The sequence below is a fragment of the Poromitra crassiceps genome, assembly GCF_964638095.1.
Source record: "Poromitra crassiceps genome assembly, chromosome: 7".
NCBI lineage: Eukaryota > Metazoa > Chordata > Actinopteri > Beryciformes > Melamphaidae > Poromitra > Poromitra crassiceps.
The window spans coordinates 15,561,165-15,578,664 of NC_139628.1; the positions used below are offsets into that span (position 1 = coordinate 15,561,165).

A 17,500-nucleotide genomic window follows, 5' to 3' on the forward strand; every position below is an offset into this window, starting at 1 on the left:
ATACAGCCTAATACATATAGGTACAGCCTACATACAGCCTAAAAACAGCCTAAAAAGTTTGTTAAATTGCGATGTTTTGCCTTAATTAATAAATATTAATGGCACCAAATAATACATTCGTCAGGTTGGGAACTAATAGGTATATTTCTCCTTGATGTACTGTATATAAAAAAAAAAACTACCAATTTCCCGGGATTCCCAGGAAAGAGGGCTTCATTTCCCGTTTCCCGGTATGGCTCATTTTTCGGGAAAAATATTAAACCCTAGTACACAGCAAATACAAATTTCAGTAAATTATGTAGAGTATTGCAATATATCGCAATATGTATTGTATCACAATGTATCGTGATGCAATCGTATCGTGACCCATGTGTCGTGATACGTATCGTATCGTGAGGTTCTTGCCAATACCCAGCCCTAATAATCTAGGTCCGATAAGACTCATTAAAGACTTTCCCCTTACACAGAGTACCCCTGCTCTAGTCATCAGCCTATCACAACACAGCAGATTACTCCTTCTCTATGTCATCAGCCTATCACAACACAGTAGATTACTCCTGCTCTAGTCATCAGCCTATCACAACACAGCAGATTACTCCTGCTCTATGTCATCAGCCTATCACAACACTTTTAGTTTGTTGGAGCAACAGATACCCACCGATAGGGTGGGAAAATCAGTTGTATACTTGATTTTCTTCATGAAGAGAAAGCATTGCTGGTATCCATACGGTTGCAAATAATGAGTATTGTATCCGTTTCAAACTTTTAGTATTGATACTTATCGATACTATTGATACTTTTGACAACCCTAAGTACTACCATTATAATAATAATAATAATAATAATTGATTGGATTTATATAGCGCCTTTCTAGACACTCAAAGCGCTTCACATATCAGGGGAGGGAGGGGGAGGGAACTCAACTCATCCACCACCGATGTGTAGCGCCCACCTGGGTGATGCACGGCAGCCAGTTTGCGCCAGAACGCTCAGCACACATCAGCCTATCACGGTGGAGAGTTGAGGACTGAACGTGCCAATTAAGTAACGAGGGATGATTAGGTGGCCATGATTGAAGGTCTGTTTGGGAATTCAGCCAGGGCACCCAGGTTACACCCCTACTGTTGTGAAGAGTGCAGATGGGATCTTTAATGACCACAGAGAGCCAGGACCTCGGTTTAACGTCTCTGCCCTGGGGCATTGGGGAGATTATTCATCAGATCAGATTATTCATCAGACCATTCGGACCAGAGGGGAAGAGCACCTCCTACTGGTCCTCCAACACCACTTCCAGCACTAGTCTCCCATCTAAGGAGTATGCTAGGCCAGGCCAAGGAAGCCAGTAATGTAATGCAGGAGCCACTGGTGCTGGTGCTATATAGACCATAAGAATATGGACGTAGCCGCCGTGACGTCACCCATTGGTGACATCTCTCTCTCTTGACCTTTTCTCTTAAAATTGTACTCGTAACAATTAATCGATTATCAAAATAGTTGTCGATTAATTAAAAAACCAACAAGGTTATCATGCTCATAATTTAGGAATAAAGCCGTCTTCAAGTGAACTTTCATTTAAATATAAATGATCTCAGGGACACAATGACATTACCTTGATTTCATGTATGGAGCCTCCATGCAAAACAGTGATGTACGTCCCTGCATGACTGGTGGAGGCTACGCAGCTATCGCCCACTAACGGCACCACGTTCCACCATAACGCTAGTTTGTACAATGTCCTATTGGGACCGATTAACCGTCTACCTCTAGTCTGTAGTAGACTATAGTAGTAGTTATAGTGACTTCATTGTGCTTTATTCTAATATTTGTAATATCCATTTGTAATATTTGCTGTGATAAATACATATTTGGTTATATGTTACAATAACAATAGGTTTATTTAAGGGCATTTTTCTCGGCTATAAGAACTAAATGACTAGTTACTTTTAAATGAGCTACCGGTAGTTATAACTTCAGTCAGTATCAGATCAAGGGCGCGGGAAGCTGGGTGCTGCAGCACCCCCTGGTGGCAAGAGATGTACAGTGCACCTGAACGCAACATGCAAAATACCCGCTGAATAAGTGTCCAAATGTTCATGTAATTCTGGCCAATACTCCACTTCTGTTATAACATTTCAGTTTGGAAGATATAATCTTTATGACTAAAAGGCTAAATGAATAGCTTAGAAAATGAATAGCCCCGGGGGCCCATGGTACTATTAATCCGGCCCTGGATATATGGGAGGAATAGCAGGTAGGCTATCACTGTCGCTGATTCCTGAGGGTAAATTGAGTAATGCTGCAGAGAAGAGGAGAAGACACTGAATAATGACATCACAACAGTATAATCCTAATGTTAATTTAAAATTAAATATTCCTCTAAATATGGCTAAAAGTCCAAAAAGGGTGGGAGAGAGAATGAGGATTCCAACACAGCAGTGGGAGCAAGTGGTGACATGGAGGTGAGTGAGAAAAGGTGACTGAATAATGACACAACAGTCTAATCTTAATGTTAATATTCCTCTAATTTGGCGACAAAGTGGCTACTTCCAGCGCCACTGTATCAGATAGAAACCTACTGACTGAAGTTATAACTAGCTCACAGTATCAGTAGTACGCTATACTTCAGTGTACTGAGGTGTATTGGAACTTCTGACTTCAAGGGACTTTCACTTTTACACGCACACACACGCACACGCACACGCACACACACACACACACACACACACACACACACACACACACACACACACACACACACACACACACACACACACACACACACACACACACACACACACACACACACACACACACACACACACACAGAGTTTAAAACACCAACACGCTAACATGCACGGTAAAGAAGTATGAATGAATAAATGAAGCAGGCAGACCTGTGTGTGTGACTTCCAGTCTTCCAGCTCATATCTAAAGTTTCTCTCTCTGTCAACACCTCTTGGTCTTGTTGATGTTGCTGTCCTCTCTCCTCCGTGTCTTGCTGCAGGAACAGAACGGCTCAGACTGCGGACTGAGAGAAAACTTCAGCGCTCCTGTGTTTTGTTTTGTTTTGTTTTGTTTATCAGAGGAACGCAGCTTTCTTCACCAGCGTCAAATGAGCAGGAATTTCTGAGCAGGAATTTCTTACTTCCGGTCAGGATTTTTCAGAATAAAAGCGATCATTCAAACTCGATAAAATACACAAATAGAAGTTATATCACACAAATTGAATAAAAATACACACGGAAAAGGTTATATTCCATTTAGATCTATATATCCTTTGGTATTGTAGTACTAACTACTTCTATATTATTATATTAAGCTTGCTCCAATCAGTCAGAACACCATGAAAACGGTCCGATTTCAAATAAAGATTATAAAATTACAATTGCCTCTTTGAAATCGGACCGTTTTCATGGTGTTCTGAATGGGAGCGGGCAGCTTGAAAATTCCTGCTCACTTGACACTGTACATACATGTCCAAAACACAAACATTGACACCCATCCAGCCTCAAGATGACTTCCCTATGATAGATTGATTGATTGATTGATTTTTATTTAGTAGTAGTATTACATAAAGTATGTGACAAAAAGTAGTACAAGGATAAAAAACACAGACAGTTGTTCAACTGATTTCCACTGTGGTCCCAAGAAGACACAAAGAGACAAAAGTACCTGTTCTTCAGGAAAGATGCAAAGCCCTCAAGGACACAATGGACACTAGATGGACTATGCCTCTACATGGATCAAGTGAGTTTGACGTGCAACAATTGACTTCAAGTAGGCTATGGATTTAGAATTATTTGCACACATCTGGCAAGTAGGCTACCTACTTCTCACAAGACCACATTATCCATTCATTTGCATAATGGGTCACCTAGCCTAGCCTATAGCTTGATAATCTTTTCTCTTGATGTCTTCCCTATAGAGGCCATAATCAGGTGAGAGGTAGGCTACCCTCTATTGACTGACCAGTGTGAGCTAGAGACACACCCTGTGGCAAGCCTTTCAAGAAATAACACACGGTCTCCTTTGTATGTCTATTTTCATTCAAACATTAAACTAGAGGTTTATCTTAGTGTTGGTATGTTCATTATGTTGGACATAGTTAGATTTCTACTTCAATTTTTATGGTTAAAAAAATGCTTTTACATTGAAGGCAAAATCACTAAACCCGAGTGAAATTCCTGCTGGCCGGAAGTGAAATTCCTGCTCATTTGACACTCTCCGTACTTTCTTCTTTCTGCACATGCTGGAGCTTTGTTTGGCGTGGCGTGATGACGACATCAGAGCTCACGAGTTGCTGAGTTGCTCCACACCCCCTTTTTATGGAGTGTTGACTCATTTTTATATCATATAACACACATTATTATAATTCTTCGTTTTGTTATTATTATTATTATTATTATTATTATGTATTAATAATAATTATAATAATAATGATGATGATGATGATGATGATGCTAAAGTCAACAAACAAACAATACACAAACACACACATAAGTAAAATAAATAAAATAAATACCCAAGCAAGTCACATCCAGGAGGAACATTAACAAAACTTTATTACAGTAGACCTAAGATTATGTCAAATAACTAGATAGCCTACAATTAATTAATTAATTCAAATAAATGGCTTTACAGTCATTCTTTTCTGAATAGATGTTATATTATTGTGGTACTTGTGGTAACCCACAAACAACAGAGGGTACATTACTAGTGTACTCAGAGATAAACTTGTCCACAGCTACCTGCCGGGCGAACAAAAAGAGTCATGGCTCAGAAGACCTATGGGCAACTACAGATGTGGACATTGCAACCACTGTGACTGACAACATCATACGTACCAAAACCTTCAGACTTGAAAACCAACCACACCTACCAACATAGACATTTCTTTAACTGCAACACTACTTATGTTGTATACCGTCTCACCTGCCCTTGTGGTTTTTTCTATATTGGACGAACAAAACGTAGACTCAAAGACCGCATCAGCGAGCATAAATATGCTATCAGATCCAAAAACACAGACTACCCTATGGCTAGGCACTTCAGTGAATCACATGACAGCAATGACACTTTACTCACAGCTAGTCTGGGCACCTTCCACCCCGCTTTTTGTCATGGGGCGTAAACCACGGAACCAGAATGAACACCGGAAGGCAGTGCGCCAAAAAACATCTGTGTTGCTGTTAGCTTGATGTCTCTTCCCTCGATTAATTGTCTGATGCAAAGCTTCTGTATTGGCTTAAAAGATGTGAGATTGTGAATCCACAATGTTTCTAAAAGAACTTCGGTACGTCCATCTTTTGTTTTGTTGTTTGCCGTTCTGATACTTGGGTCAAATTGTCAAGTTAACGTGAAAGTTGACGAGCTAGAAACGCTGCCATCCGGTCTAGGGCGGGCTCTAGGCCGGAACCAGTAGGGTGACAAAATCAATTGTGGGCGGGAGCCAGGCTCTTTCTCGCCGAGAAGAGCCTGGTGACGCGAGGTTACTCAGAGCAGAGGGAATTGAACACATACAGCAGACCACAAGAGGGCAGGATCGCCTCAAGAAACTTCTTCAGAGAGAAACTTTCTGGATCTTCAAATTTGATGCTATGGCTCTCCCCGGCTTAAATGAAGAGATCGATTATAGACCTTTTTTATAAATACTGTCCCATTACCAAAAATATTTTTAATTTTAATTTATTTCACGCAATTTTTTTCCATACTTTTATTTTGGATACCATTTTTTTCACGTATTCTGGAAACACTTATTTTCCTAACCGGAAGCATAAACCACTACAAGTTCCGTGCACACCTGAGCACACAACTTTTGCCCTGACGAAGGCCACAGCGGCCGAAACGCGTAGGCAACTACACCTTTTTCCTACTTTTCCTACTTTCCTTCCTCTTACCTATCTCAACGAGTGTCGCCTTGGTTGCGCCTGAGACCACCAAACTGTCCAAGTAAGTGGCCTCTGGCACTTTATTTTATAATAGTTCCCTCACCAAGAGCACCTCAAACAAACAAACAAACAAACAGACACACATACGACAGAGCACGCCAGCTCCCCCATTTTTCTTTTTTGTACATTACTAGTATTGTTGTTTTCTTTAAGCGACTAAGAGAGACATTATTTTACATCAAAAACTATGTGTAGTTATAACATGTACATTAATATATCATACTGTTTGAAATTCTATGTGTGTCTGGGTTGTTTTACCTGTGTGTGGTGACATGCCCGGATGTGGGGTAAATTGTCACAATTCGTAAGCTTTTTCATCAGTAATAACGTTTGCTTCCAAAAATTATGGCTGGGTATCGCCACTGATTTCCTGTTTCGATACAATTTCCCGATACACAAGGTTTCAATTAGATTAGATTTCCAATGCAATATTTCAGTTACAATACCAATTACCCTTTGATATGAAAGAGATTCTCAAAGAACCAATGCTGTAAATTGTACAAGGAGCCCTCTAACCTGGTGCATTATTAAAAAATATTAATGTTTATGAGATGTCGTTGCACTAAGAACCAAACCATGCGAGTCTAACTGGGTTAAAGCTTTAAAAATTGACAGGAAAAAACATATTAAAATATCGATATTGGGATTTATGAATTCAGTTCGTTCAAATGAATATCGATAGCCTACATATTGGAAAAATCTCAAATAAAATATTGGAAGTGTAAATATGCCATTGTTTTGAGGAGACCTATAGCTACAACAAAGCAAGTCAGATCCAGGAGGAATAATACTTTATTAATTACTAGATAGATTATATATCAAACAAAAACTAGGTACATACATAAATACATATTTATAACCTTACAAATATATTTATGAACATACTTGGCACAAGATACTTTTCCCAGTGAGACTGTGGTTTAGATCACGGATTCAGCAGAAAGATTCTCATTGATTTTTCATTTTAAATGCAATATTAATAAGACAATTTCTATTTAAATCAGGTCAAATGTACAAAGATTTCCTAATAATACGTCCTGGTTTGTGAAGGTATAGCTGCAGAATTAATATGAATATAATAAAATAAAGCTGTTTATTAAGGAGAGCAGCTATGTACATTTGTGTTTCTTCATTCTGATGTGAAGAAGGAACACAGAGACACACAATCTAGAACAAATTCAGATGAATCATCACATAAACACTGAGATTGCTTCAGATATGCCCGGAGGTCTGTTACTCCTCTGTAGAAAAGTGTGTTTCCCACACACACACACACACACACACACACACACACACACACACACACACACACACACACACTAAAACATCCTTCCTTCCTCACGTCCTCTTTCCTTCTCTAAATGTTCCATCCCTCTCTCCTTCCCCCTGATTCCTCATTCATCAACTTTCTTCCAAATAAATCTGGTGCTTCTCCCAACCCAATCAAAGCTGTGGTTTATTATACAGTATCTCTATTCAAATAGATCACAGGGTTACACTGATTGTCTCCGGTTCTGATTTCTCTCGTTCCCCAGGGTTGGAAAAATGACAGACATCTTAATTGTTGTTCTTTGACATAACGAGTTTATTTTTTATTTTTCCAAATTAAAATGGAGTCTGGGGGTGAAAGAGACGGGGTCATCCCTATGTTCCCCGGGTCCTATGTTCCCCGTTTTTGTGGGACCGGGGAACATAGAAGCCGCAATGCCGACCTTAGGTTTAGGCGTGGGGGTGGGAGAGGTTAGGTTTTGGGTTAGGGTCTGGGGGAGGTTAGGTTTGGCGTGGGGCAGGCCCGGCTCCAGACCCAAGTTACAGAGGGGGCCTGCCACTAGCTTGGGGGGCCAAGCTACCCAAGGGGGGTCCGGGGGGATTCTCCCCCGGAAGAAGATTTTGTACATTTTAAAGTAAAATTCGTCAACCTGGTGCATTTGAGAGCAAAATGAAGAGGCTAAATCTGTGAAGAACTACACACATCTCTAATGTGTTGTGACTTTACAAATAATTAGGCCTAAACAATTAATATTAAGTGTATTTACACATTGTGCACAAATTGCATTCATTGTGACAAATTTACAATAGTTAATATCCAGCCAGAATCATTGCAAATGGATGTTCAAAGTAACAGTTAGCAATAGCATTCAGTTAATCAATGCCTAATGACAGCCAGATTCCATGTTAAACTTTAAAACAGAAAAACGGAAAAACGTTTAGCAAAAAAAAAAAAAAAAAAAAAAAATTTTTTTTTTTGGAATGGGGGGGCCAGTTTGTTGAATGGGGGGGCCCGGCCCGGTCAGGCCCGCCCCTAGCACCGGGCCTGGCGTGGGGGCTGGGGAGAGGTTAGTGAAAAACGGGGAATATAGAACCCGGGGAACATAGACATGATCCCAAAGAGACTCATGTATGATTTTGCATCTCAGGGAATAAATAGTCTTTGGGTCGGACCCGTTTTTACATGGTGGATAAAGGCCTCTCCTGGCACAGAGTTGAGCCCAATTCATGCTTCGTCGCCCGACACTTTTGATGCGCGTCGCTCGACGGAACTCTCACGTCACTACTAGTGACTATAGCCAATCACATTACGCGACAAAATATGACGGTATCCGCATAACCACATTCTCCAGGTGCGCGACAGACACCTTTTTCAGTCGCTAAAGACGAGTGTTGCGCAACAAAGCATAGAGGACAAGGAAAGCGTGCGTGTTGTAAATATTGGAATGCAGCCTCAGGGCCTGTGTCCACCTAGCGTCTTTTTCATCAGCTCCGGCGTCTATTTTCAGTTGTTTCCAATGTGGGGAGAGCGTTGCGGGCACACCCGGACGTCTAGAGAAAGTGCGCAGCGCCCAGCGTCTATTTTCAGAGCGCTCTGGCGTTTTTGTGCGCCCGACTCCCAGCGCTTCCAGCTGAAAATATTTTAACTTTTCAGAAAGACGCTGGTGTCGGCTGCTCCTTTTCTGGCAACTAATCATGGAGAAACTATCGCAACAGAGGCAGAAAGGCTCAATTGTGGGAGCAGATTGGCCAGACACTTAATATTTCTGGTGAGTGTTGAGCTAAATCCCTGTATGTGTGTTGTTTGCTCATGTTAGCTGTCAGCTATCAAGCTACTACTGCACTGAACATTAGTGCTTCCTTGTATATTGTGCGCTGAGATCAGCGCTTCCCAGTGTACTTCCAGCGTTTAACGTTGGAAAAAGACGCTAGATGGACACACGGCCTCAACCGTCGAAGAGGCAGAAATATATAAATGCTAAATATCGCAACTTAAATTAACTTGTAAATTCATCAGCCTGCTTTGATGCTCCAAAATGTTTTTGATTTTTTTTAAACCAATATGATCAGTTTCCCCATGGTGATCAATAAAGTCCATCTCATCTTATCTTGTGTTTACTGAATCAAATAAAACGTATAAAAACAGGGAGTGAACATTGCTCTTCTTCTACTGTAAAATATTGGAATGTTTGTTGCACCGTGAAACACAAGGGGACTGTGCTCGTGCTGTGGTTCATATTGGAAGGAGCCCTTGGCCTGAGAAGGAAAGGTCACTTTGTATAGTTATTGGAATGTAGCAAGGCAGGTATTGAACCCAAAGATACTAAGAGGCTTTGGTTTAAAACCCAACGCATTGAGCTCCAGGATAGAGACACTGCAGAGCGCGTCATCATTCAGAAACCACGCCCAAAACGGGGGAAAACACAAACTCCCCACCAATCCTGGCGTTCTCCTATGTCGCGTGCAAAATCGTTAATTGGGCGAGTTTTTTACATTTGTTGTCTGCGCAGCCCCCACCACACAACAGCTTTTAGCTATGTTTAATTCAAGGAAAATGACGCTGGTGTATGTGAGTGGAGTGCTTTCCCCCATGATGGGCGTGGCCTATTTCATGCAGTGTCTCTATAGGAGGCTGTGTACACTTCCTATTGGAATGTGATCTCTCCCTCTGCACAGGAAGCTGTGTGTAGGCTGTGTGTGTGTGTGTGTACAGTATATGTGTGTGTGTGTGTGTGTGTGTGTGTGTGTGTGTGTGTGTGTGTGTGTGTGTGTGTGTGCGTGTGTGTGTGTGTGTGTGCGCGTGTGTTTCATGTTGGAATGCCATCTACCACCAACATCTAAAGACAGCGAGACGAGCGTTTAAACCTCTTAGTGGAACGTGGCCCTTCCTCAAGTCTTGTATGTGCTCCATATTGGTATACGACTTCTTTGAATTGAGATAGGAAGACTGTAGACTTCCTATTGCACTGTGGCCGCTGCAGGTGCCAACAGCTCTTTACATAAACAAGGAGTTTGGTGGCTTAGAAATATTGGAATGCGTCCTCGTACTCTGCCAAATGAGGCTGTGCACGCTTCACTTCGTAATGGCACCGTTCCGTCTCTAGGAAAGAGACTTTGGGAATGCTGATTTTGGGAATACTTCATATTGGAATGCTCTAAAGTAGGAGTTTCTGCAGGTGAAAAGAGACTTTGGGAATACTTCATATTGGAATGCTGACTCGCCACCTTCTAAAGTCGGAGTCTCTGCATCATTCATAATGGAACACTGCCCCCTATCTTCAAGAATGGGAGACTGTGCATGCTTGCAATTGGAATGGTGCATCCTCTATCTCCGGCTAGGCTCGACTGCTTTGCCCGAACAACTAGAGAACTTCTTCATATTAGAACGTAGCCACTTCCATCTCCTCTCATCTGTGTCCATACTTCATTACTGGAATGTAGCCTCTGATCTCAGCTGTTATCTCCAGCTCGGCTTGCCGGCCATGCCCGAGTCCCTGGAGTGCGCCGACTTGTCGGAGAAGCCGCCGCTGTCGTTCCGCCTGTGGCCTTTAGGCGGCGCCGGCGGGTCGTGGAGCGGGGAGCGCGGAGGAGGCGCCCTGATGCTCTGGGACCTCCGCAGGGGGGAGTCCTGGGACGGGAGGAGGGAGATGGGGGAAGGTGGGAAGTGGAAAGAAGACTTAGAGACCCTCAGGGAGCCTGTTCGGGTGAAGGGGGAGGAGCCGGGCGATGATGAGGGGGGTTTGGGTGAGTTTTTAGGGGAGGAGTCAGAGGTTTTAGGGGAGGAGTCAGAGCCAACGTGGGAAGAGCGAGGAGCAGCAGGAGGAGTGAGCGTGGTGTGAGTATGTCTGAAAGAGGAGGAGGCGGTGCTTCTGGCGAAACCAGGAAGCGCTGATGATGCGGGGGTTGCGACGTGGTGCGACGGGGTCACCGGTGCGCTGGCGCTCCCCCCTCCCCCGGCCTGAGTCAGTGCCCGCAGCGTGGAGCGACACATCTTCTCCTCCGGCGGGGGTTTGGGTTTCGTCGCCGGCTTCCGGACAGACGGCGTCCTCTGTAAGGCCTGGGTCTGGTCTCGGGCGGATCCCTGGAGGCCTGAAAAGGGATGGGTGGATATAAGATTTAGCCCTCTATCTTCCCAAAAGTGCTAATTTAGCGTTGGCGCTCGTTTAACGCCGTGCGCAATGCAAATTGGGGGCGGACACAAGCACATGCCTGTGATAATTGTACTGGGCATTGGCTGCCCCATGCCAAAGCAGGCGTTTCAGCGCTAAAATGTGGGATAGATGGCGTTGCCCTATCGTCAGCAGCGCGCAATTACTTTGCGCCAAGAGCTTTGAAAAGGACCTCTTACGGCAAATACCTCTCTGCGCTGGGTGCGGTGCACGGAGATTACGGCTGAGCTCCGAGCGGAGAGAGGTATTTGCGAAGTGGAAAGTGGAATGCCATGCCAAGACATCAAATTATGCTGCTAAAATTGGGTATTAGCAGATAATTCAGTGAGGCAATCAACTATAACTAACTGAGAAACTTTTATCACATCGCAAAGAGGGAAATGAATTGAGAAAACTTGTTGGACAATGGACATAGGCTATTTACCTTCATAACCAGACGATCTGTCAATAAGCTCCCTCTGTCCTCGCACGAGTGAGTACACTCTATTACGCATGGAGAGAATTACAGCATATTGCTTGCCTTCTGCAAACAGCCATTGCAAGACGGGAATCTGATTGGTTTTGATTGACGTAATGCCCAGCCTTGCCTGGCCACGCCTGTGAATAATTCTGGTAGTTAAGACCGCCCAAATCCCGTTTGCGCAGGCATTTTGGGGCGCAGATGATTTTTGGCAGAATTGGCACGGCTCTAATTTGCGCTTGCGACAGGTGGCATGAACGTTTCCACATGCCCGCCGAGAATTGCATCCCCAACATATTTCGGGGCTGTTTTAAATCAGGGAGGTCACGTCTACCAGACAATTATATCACTTTGAAACAGTTACATTTCTGTATAAATCATTACGAGTAGCTCCCGTGAGGTGGGGATGTTTTTTTTTGTTCCTCGGCGGGGGAGCAAAACTCGGCAGAACACCTGGCACCCTGGCGCAAGGCGGAATACTATCTTCCGTGCCTTAAGGCACACGCAAACAGTGCGCAAAGCGCTATTTAGGGATAGCGCCTGTCGGAAGATAGAGGCCTTAATCTTTTATCGTGATAAAAACACTCAAGATCATTTTATCTTGGTGAATTTACATTATCGGGATAACTGTGAATATCCTCACAAGTGACTTGAAAAAGCTGTTAGTAACGTGCAGTCCTGCTGATTTCATCATTTACTTTTAATTTAAGTCATTTGCCACAAGAGGGAGCCCGCATCTTTCCAGTCAATCGTCACCTTGGCTGAAGGCTCGGCTTGCCCATTCTACATTCTACACCCCCCCAATAAATAAATAAATAAATAAATAACTATCTAAAAAAATTATATATTTTTTTAAAATAAATAAATAAATAAAAATGACTGTGCGTGTATTTATCAACCACATCAATGAATGTAAGTTTTATCATTTAATAGGCTGTATGCATGTAGAAATTACCATCTACAGCAGTGATTCTCAACTGGTGTAGCCTCAGGACCCACTATTTTCCTTGTCATGAAGTCGCAACCCAATTCATTTTTTTTTTTAAACCACTCAAATTTATTGCACAAAAAATTGCGCATTAATTTAATACACAATGCCTTCATGCACTGTTATAAACCTCAAATGAACAAAAAAGTGCAACAGAAGTGCAACTAGGGCTAAAAACCAATTGAAATAAGGCAGACTTGAATTACAGGCCTATATGTTTTTAAATTTAAACAAGTCAAACTGGTCATGCTCAGAAAGTCTTATTTGAACTGTATGAAATATGAAATAAAAGGCAGACTTATCTTGAATTACATGCTTATATGTTTTTAAACAAGTTAATAATAATAATAATAAAACAAGTTAACCTGGTCATGCTAATCCAGTTTCAATAGTCTGAATTTAACTAATATGAAATAAAAAGGAATCACAGGCAGGCTATATGCTTTTTAGTTAAACTGGTCATAACTTTTAATTAAACTGGGGCCATGCTAATCCAGTTTCAATCATCTGAATTGAACTAAAATTAAATATGAAATGAAAAGGCAGACTTCTCTTGAATTACAGGCAGAGCATATGCTTCAGCTTGTTAAACAAGTAAAACTGGTCAGGCTAATCCAGTTTCAATAATCTGAATTTAACTCAAATGAAATATGGAAAAAAAAAAAAAAAAAAAAAAAATTTGGCCAATGTCCGCGACCCAAACAAAACGGCCCCGCGACCCACCTTTGGGTCGCGACCCACCAGTTGAGAAACGCTGATCTACAGCATTTCCATCGCTGCAAGTCCATTTCTGCTATATGCAAATGTTATCCAATCCAGTCAGTTAATGTTACGTTCTTCTGAATAATAGAATTTATTCGAATGGGCTCAGTGAAAAAGATGTGGCCTATGATGCAATACAAATATTTGTTTCTTAACTAAATGTAAGGTAAAGTGATCCCGCTATGTTTTAGTGCCATTTTAAGAGTTTCTTTTCATTATCGGGTTAATATCGTGAACTGCAATTTGGCCGGGATAATCGTGACATGAAATGTTCAAATCGTCCCATGCCTACCTGAAACCTTCTGCTCCTTCTGGTCTTTCAGGTCCTTGTGGAGGCTGGAGCGGCGGGAGGAGGGGGCATTCGAGGGCTTCTCTCCGTGCCGGAAGGAGGCGTTGTTGGCGTTAGAGGTGCTGGAGCTGCCCTGGTGGTGTCCGGGGGGCTTCTCCGGACGTTTGCCCAGGGACGGAGCACCTCGGCTGGGCTTGGAGATGAGCACCACCCTCCTCATGCCCTGGTTCTCCGAGCTGGTCAGGGTGCGGACCGGCTGTGGTCTGGAGGGTAAAGCAGAGTTAAGAGTTGAGGGTTTGAATCCGGCAGGTCGAGCTTTGGAGGGGAGGGTCTTGGCAGCCGGCTTGGATGAGGTCAGCGCTTCTCGCTTCTCATTGGCGGACGAATTGGCTTCTGTCCTTTCATTGGCTGCGTAATGGGGGAGGGTCTCGTTTTTGCTCTTTTCATCAGTTGCTCGTTTATGAATGTTCTCCAATCCTCTCTCTTCATTGGTGGAGCCCTCTGCTTCACTCCTCTGATTCGCTAGTTGTTTGGCTTCCCCGGAGGCATCGGCGGTGAGAGCAGGCCTTCCATTGGCCGCGGCAGGCTCCGCTGGCGGCCGATTGGCGGAGGAGGGAGGAAACAACGGGTAATCACAGCGGGAGACAGGCACCGGTTGGCTGCTGATGGGTATAGGGACCGGCTGCTCATTGGCCGGCTGAGGCTCTGAAGACGTGCGATTGGCTGGGATACAGGACGCCTCCTCGTTTCCATCCTGGTTGTTGCTCCGCCTCCTACCCTGACCCTTCTCAATTTGTTCGTGTGTGTTATCGGTGCATGTGTGCGTGCCTTCAGAGTGTGTGAGCTCGTTGGCTGACTCACACACACCCGTCACGCACCACACGACCACCTTTTCCTCTTTTCCCTCGGAGGTAGACTGCGGCGGCTCCGACGTTCCCTCCACAAAATTCGCAAAATTACTGTTGCGCAAATTCTCGTCCACTTCCACAATTTGGGATTTGTCCATTCCCCCCTCCTCCAAACCTGTGGTTACTACATCGTCTCGCCGATATCCACGGAGACGGTGGTTTTGGTCGTCGTGGAGAGGACCTTCGCCGACTTTGTTGAACGCTTGCAGCTCGGGGACCAGCGTTCGTTTCTCTAAAATCACAGACATGTTATTGGTATTGACAGCGCCGGGTTTGGATTCATCGTCACTGCGGGCGATTTGTCCACTGAAATCCGCTTCGGCTTTTGACTTTTCAGCGGTTTCTGTGATTTTAGCAGCCGCCTTTTCCCTCAAATCAACGTCAGTTTGGTTAAAATCTCGGCCAAGTTGACCTGTGCTGTTGTTGTTGCGGTCGGATTGCGCCAGCTGCTGGTCCGCAGCAGAGGTAGGTTTGACTGTAACTTCACTCGAAGGTTCGATGGGGTCTCCTCCAGTTTGGGTAGCATTTTGGCTGAGGTAAGCGGTAGCTGTATGGTGTGTGTTTGTGTTGCCAATGTTTTCTAGCCTCCCGGGGGTCCTGGAAGGGGAGGACTGCAGCGCCGTCTCCCCTACCCGAGGCTGCTGGTTCTGGGGGAAGCCATGCGCTGCGACTCCCTGTATCAGAGGGGAGAGTCCCGGACTTCTCTGCCCAGATTCCGGTGAGCTAACTGGGGAAGCTTTCCTCGCCTCTCCCCCTCCTCGCCACTGGGCACGTGTGGGACTGGGCGATGTCGTCATCCCCAGAAGCGTGCTCAGTTCTCGCTCGGCGGCAGCGGACGGCGAGTTGGACGAGGAGTTGCGGGAGCGTCGCAGACTTCCCGAACGGCCCAGCGGAGCGTGCGATTGGTTGAGGAGCGGAGAACGGGGGCGGAGCTTAGGGGTCAGCAGCTCGAGCAGAAGCCCCGCCTCGTCGTGCCGCGACACGGCGGCGTCCACATCCGCCTCGCTGCTGCAGCGCAATCCGAAGGCTCCGCCCACCTGCAACAGGGTCACACAGTGGAAATGAGTGATTGGAAAGAAGGGTAACAACACCTGCACACTTACTGTCACAAAAGTTTCATAATGACAATCCTCCCATCCTACTTACCACACCCATATTTATACATCATGCACCTATTCACCTTATGTAGCCACACCCATTTGACCCAGTTATGTGGTTGTGTCACGACTTCCGGCAAAAAAAAAAAAAAAAAAAACGCCGGCTGCTCCAATATCATCTAACTCTGAATTAATAATTTAGCCAATTGTATGTAACATACAAAATAAATCAAACGGCAATGTCTAAGAATGCAACGCCATGTAACTGGCTCGTTAATTCTCGCATTCCAGGGAATTATGTTAACGTCTGCGGGTCTTATAGACGTAAGTGGCTCACGCTGTGCTCGGAGGAGAGAAAACCATCTGAAGCTTTCTTTGTTGGAGTCCAGGTATGTTTTGTACAAGAAAGTCTCTCAGTGTGTTGCTGTTAACTGCCCATTCGTTGTTGTCTAACAGTGGATACTCCGCTTGCTTGCTGTGTACGGAGCTCAAAGTAGTAGGCTACGTTCTTTGTTTTACCGCTGCAAAACAACTTTCTTCTTCTGACGTTCTTTTGTATTTCGCGCCGTGACCACCGGAAGTGTTAACACAACCCGGAAGAATTTGGCCCACCCCCGCGTATGAACATAAGGTGAATAGGCTGACAAGCTCTACTGTATGATGGCAGGTCTTAACTCATTGTCAACTCAGTGCCAATGACGACTATCGCCGTCAATTCAAATAGTAACGTAGAGTGCCAATGACGACTAAAGTCGTCAATTGCGTTTTTTGACGGTGGGACGTGGATCAAAGCCTGATGCATCTCCTGTAAAAATATGGCGGATGTCGAATGTGTAGAAGCTATTTTACCGACCCATTAGGTGGCGACAGTGCTCTCCAGATTAGAGAAAGGTGAGGAAAAAACAGAGAAGAAGTCATGGGGAAACGGAAACGGCATCGGTATGCATCGATATGCATGAAGCATAACGTTAGCTGTGCCTGTGAACAGCAGCCAATCTGCTGCCACAATTGAGCCCCTCTGTCTCCGCTGCGATAGCCCCTCCACATGATTAGTTGCCGACACCAGCGTCTTTCTGAAAAGTTACATTATTCTCAGCTGGAAGCCGGCGACAAAAATGGCGGAACGCTGTGAAAAAGCTGGGCGTAGCGCACTTTTCAGTGCAGAGCAAACGCAGCAGAGAGCCACCAGAGACACTCCCACGGAGGAGGAGGGGGGTGGGGCACGCAGGGCAGCATACAACACAGACCCAGACAGCAGGCTCGATGGACAGATTGGCAACAAACACAAGCTAGAATATCTGATGCCCACCAGCAGTAAATCAAGACCAGCAAGATGGTGTAGGGTCTGCGCACGCAGGGGCCAGCGCTGCTGGTTGCAGCTAAAAAATATTATTTTGCCAAACAAAATTCCTTTGTTTTCGCTGTTTTATTGAAGGAAATTATTTTTGAGGTGTCATTACATCAGAAAATATTAGCTTCAGAGTCAGTGATGTGCTTGAAATGCTTCATTTCACAAAAGGCTCATTATCTCAGCTTCTAGTTTGAAACGTCTGTTTTTGGTGAAAACAACCTATCTTCTACTGTTGATAACTAAAGAACGGAAAATGATA

The 17,500-nt window shown here is 44.3% G+C and overlaps 1 protein-coding gene across 1 annotated transcript in view; it reads right to left on the bottom strand.

Moving 5' to 3' along the window:
- Window positions 1-10,508: 10,508 nt before the first annotated feature.
- LOC310779435 (uncharacterized protein) overlaps window positions 10,509-17,500 on the bottom strand; it is a gene marked incomplete at its 5' end in the record, with an annotated part of 34,597 nt that continues 27,605 nt past the window's right edge. Inside the window, 2 exons of the mRNA XM_083639968.1 lie at window positions 10,509-11,306; window positions 13,889-15,830. Of these exons, the coding sequence (XP_083496094.1) occupies window positions 10,675-11,306; window positions 13,889-15,830 (2,574 nt within the window). The 3' untranslated portion in view covers window positions 10,509-10,674. The remainder of the gene's footprint in view (window positions 11,307-13,888; window positions 15,831-17,500) is intronic.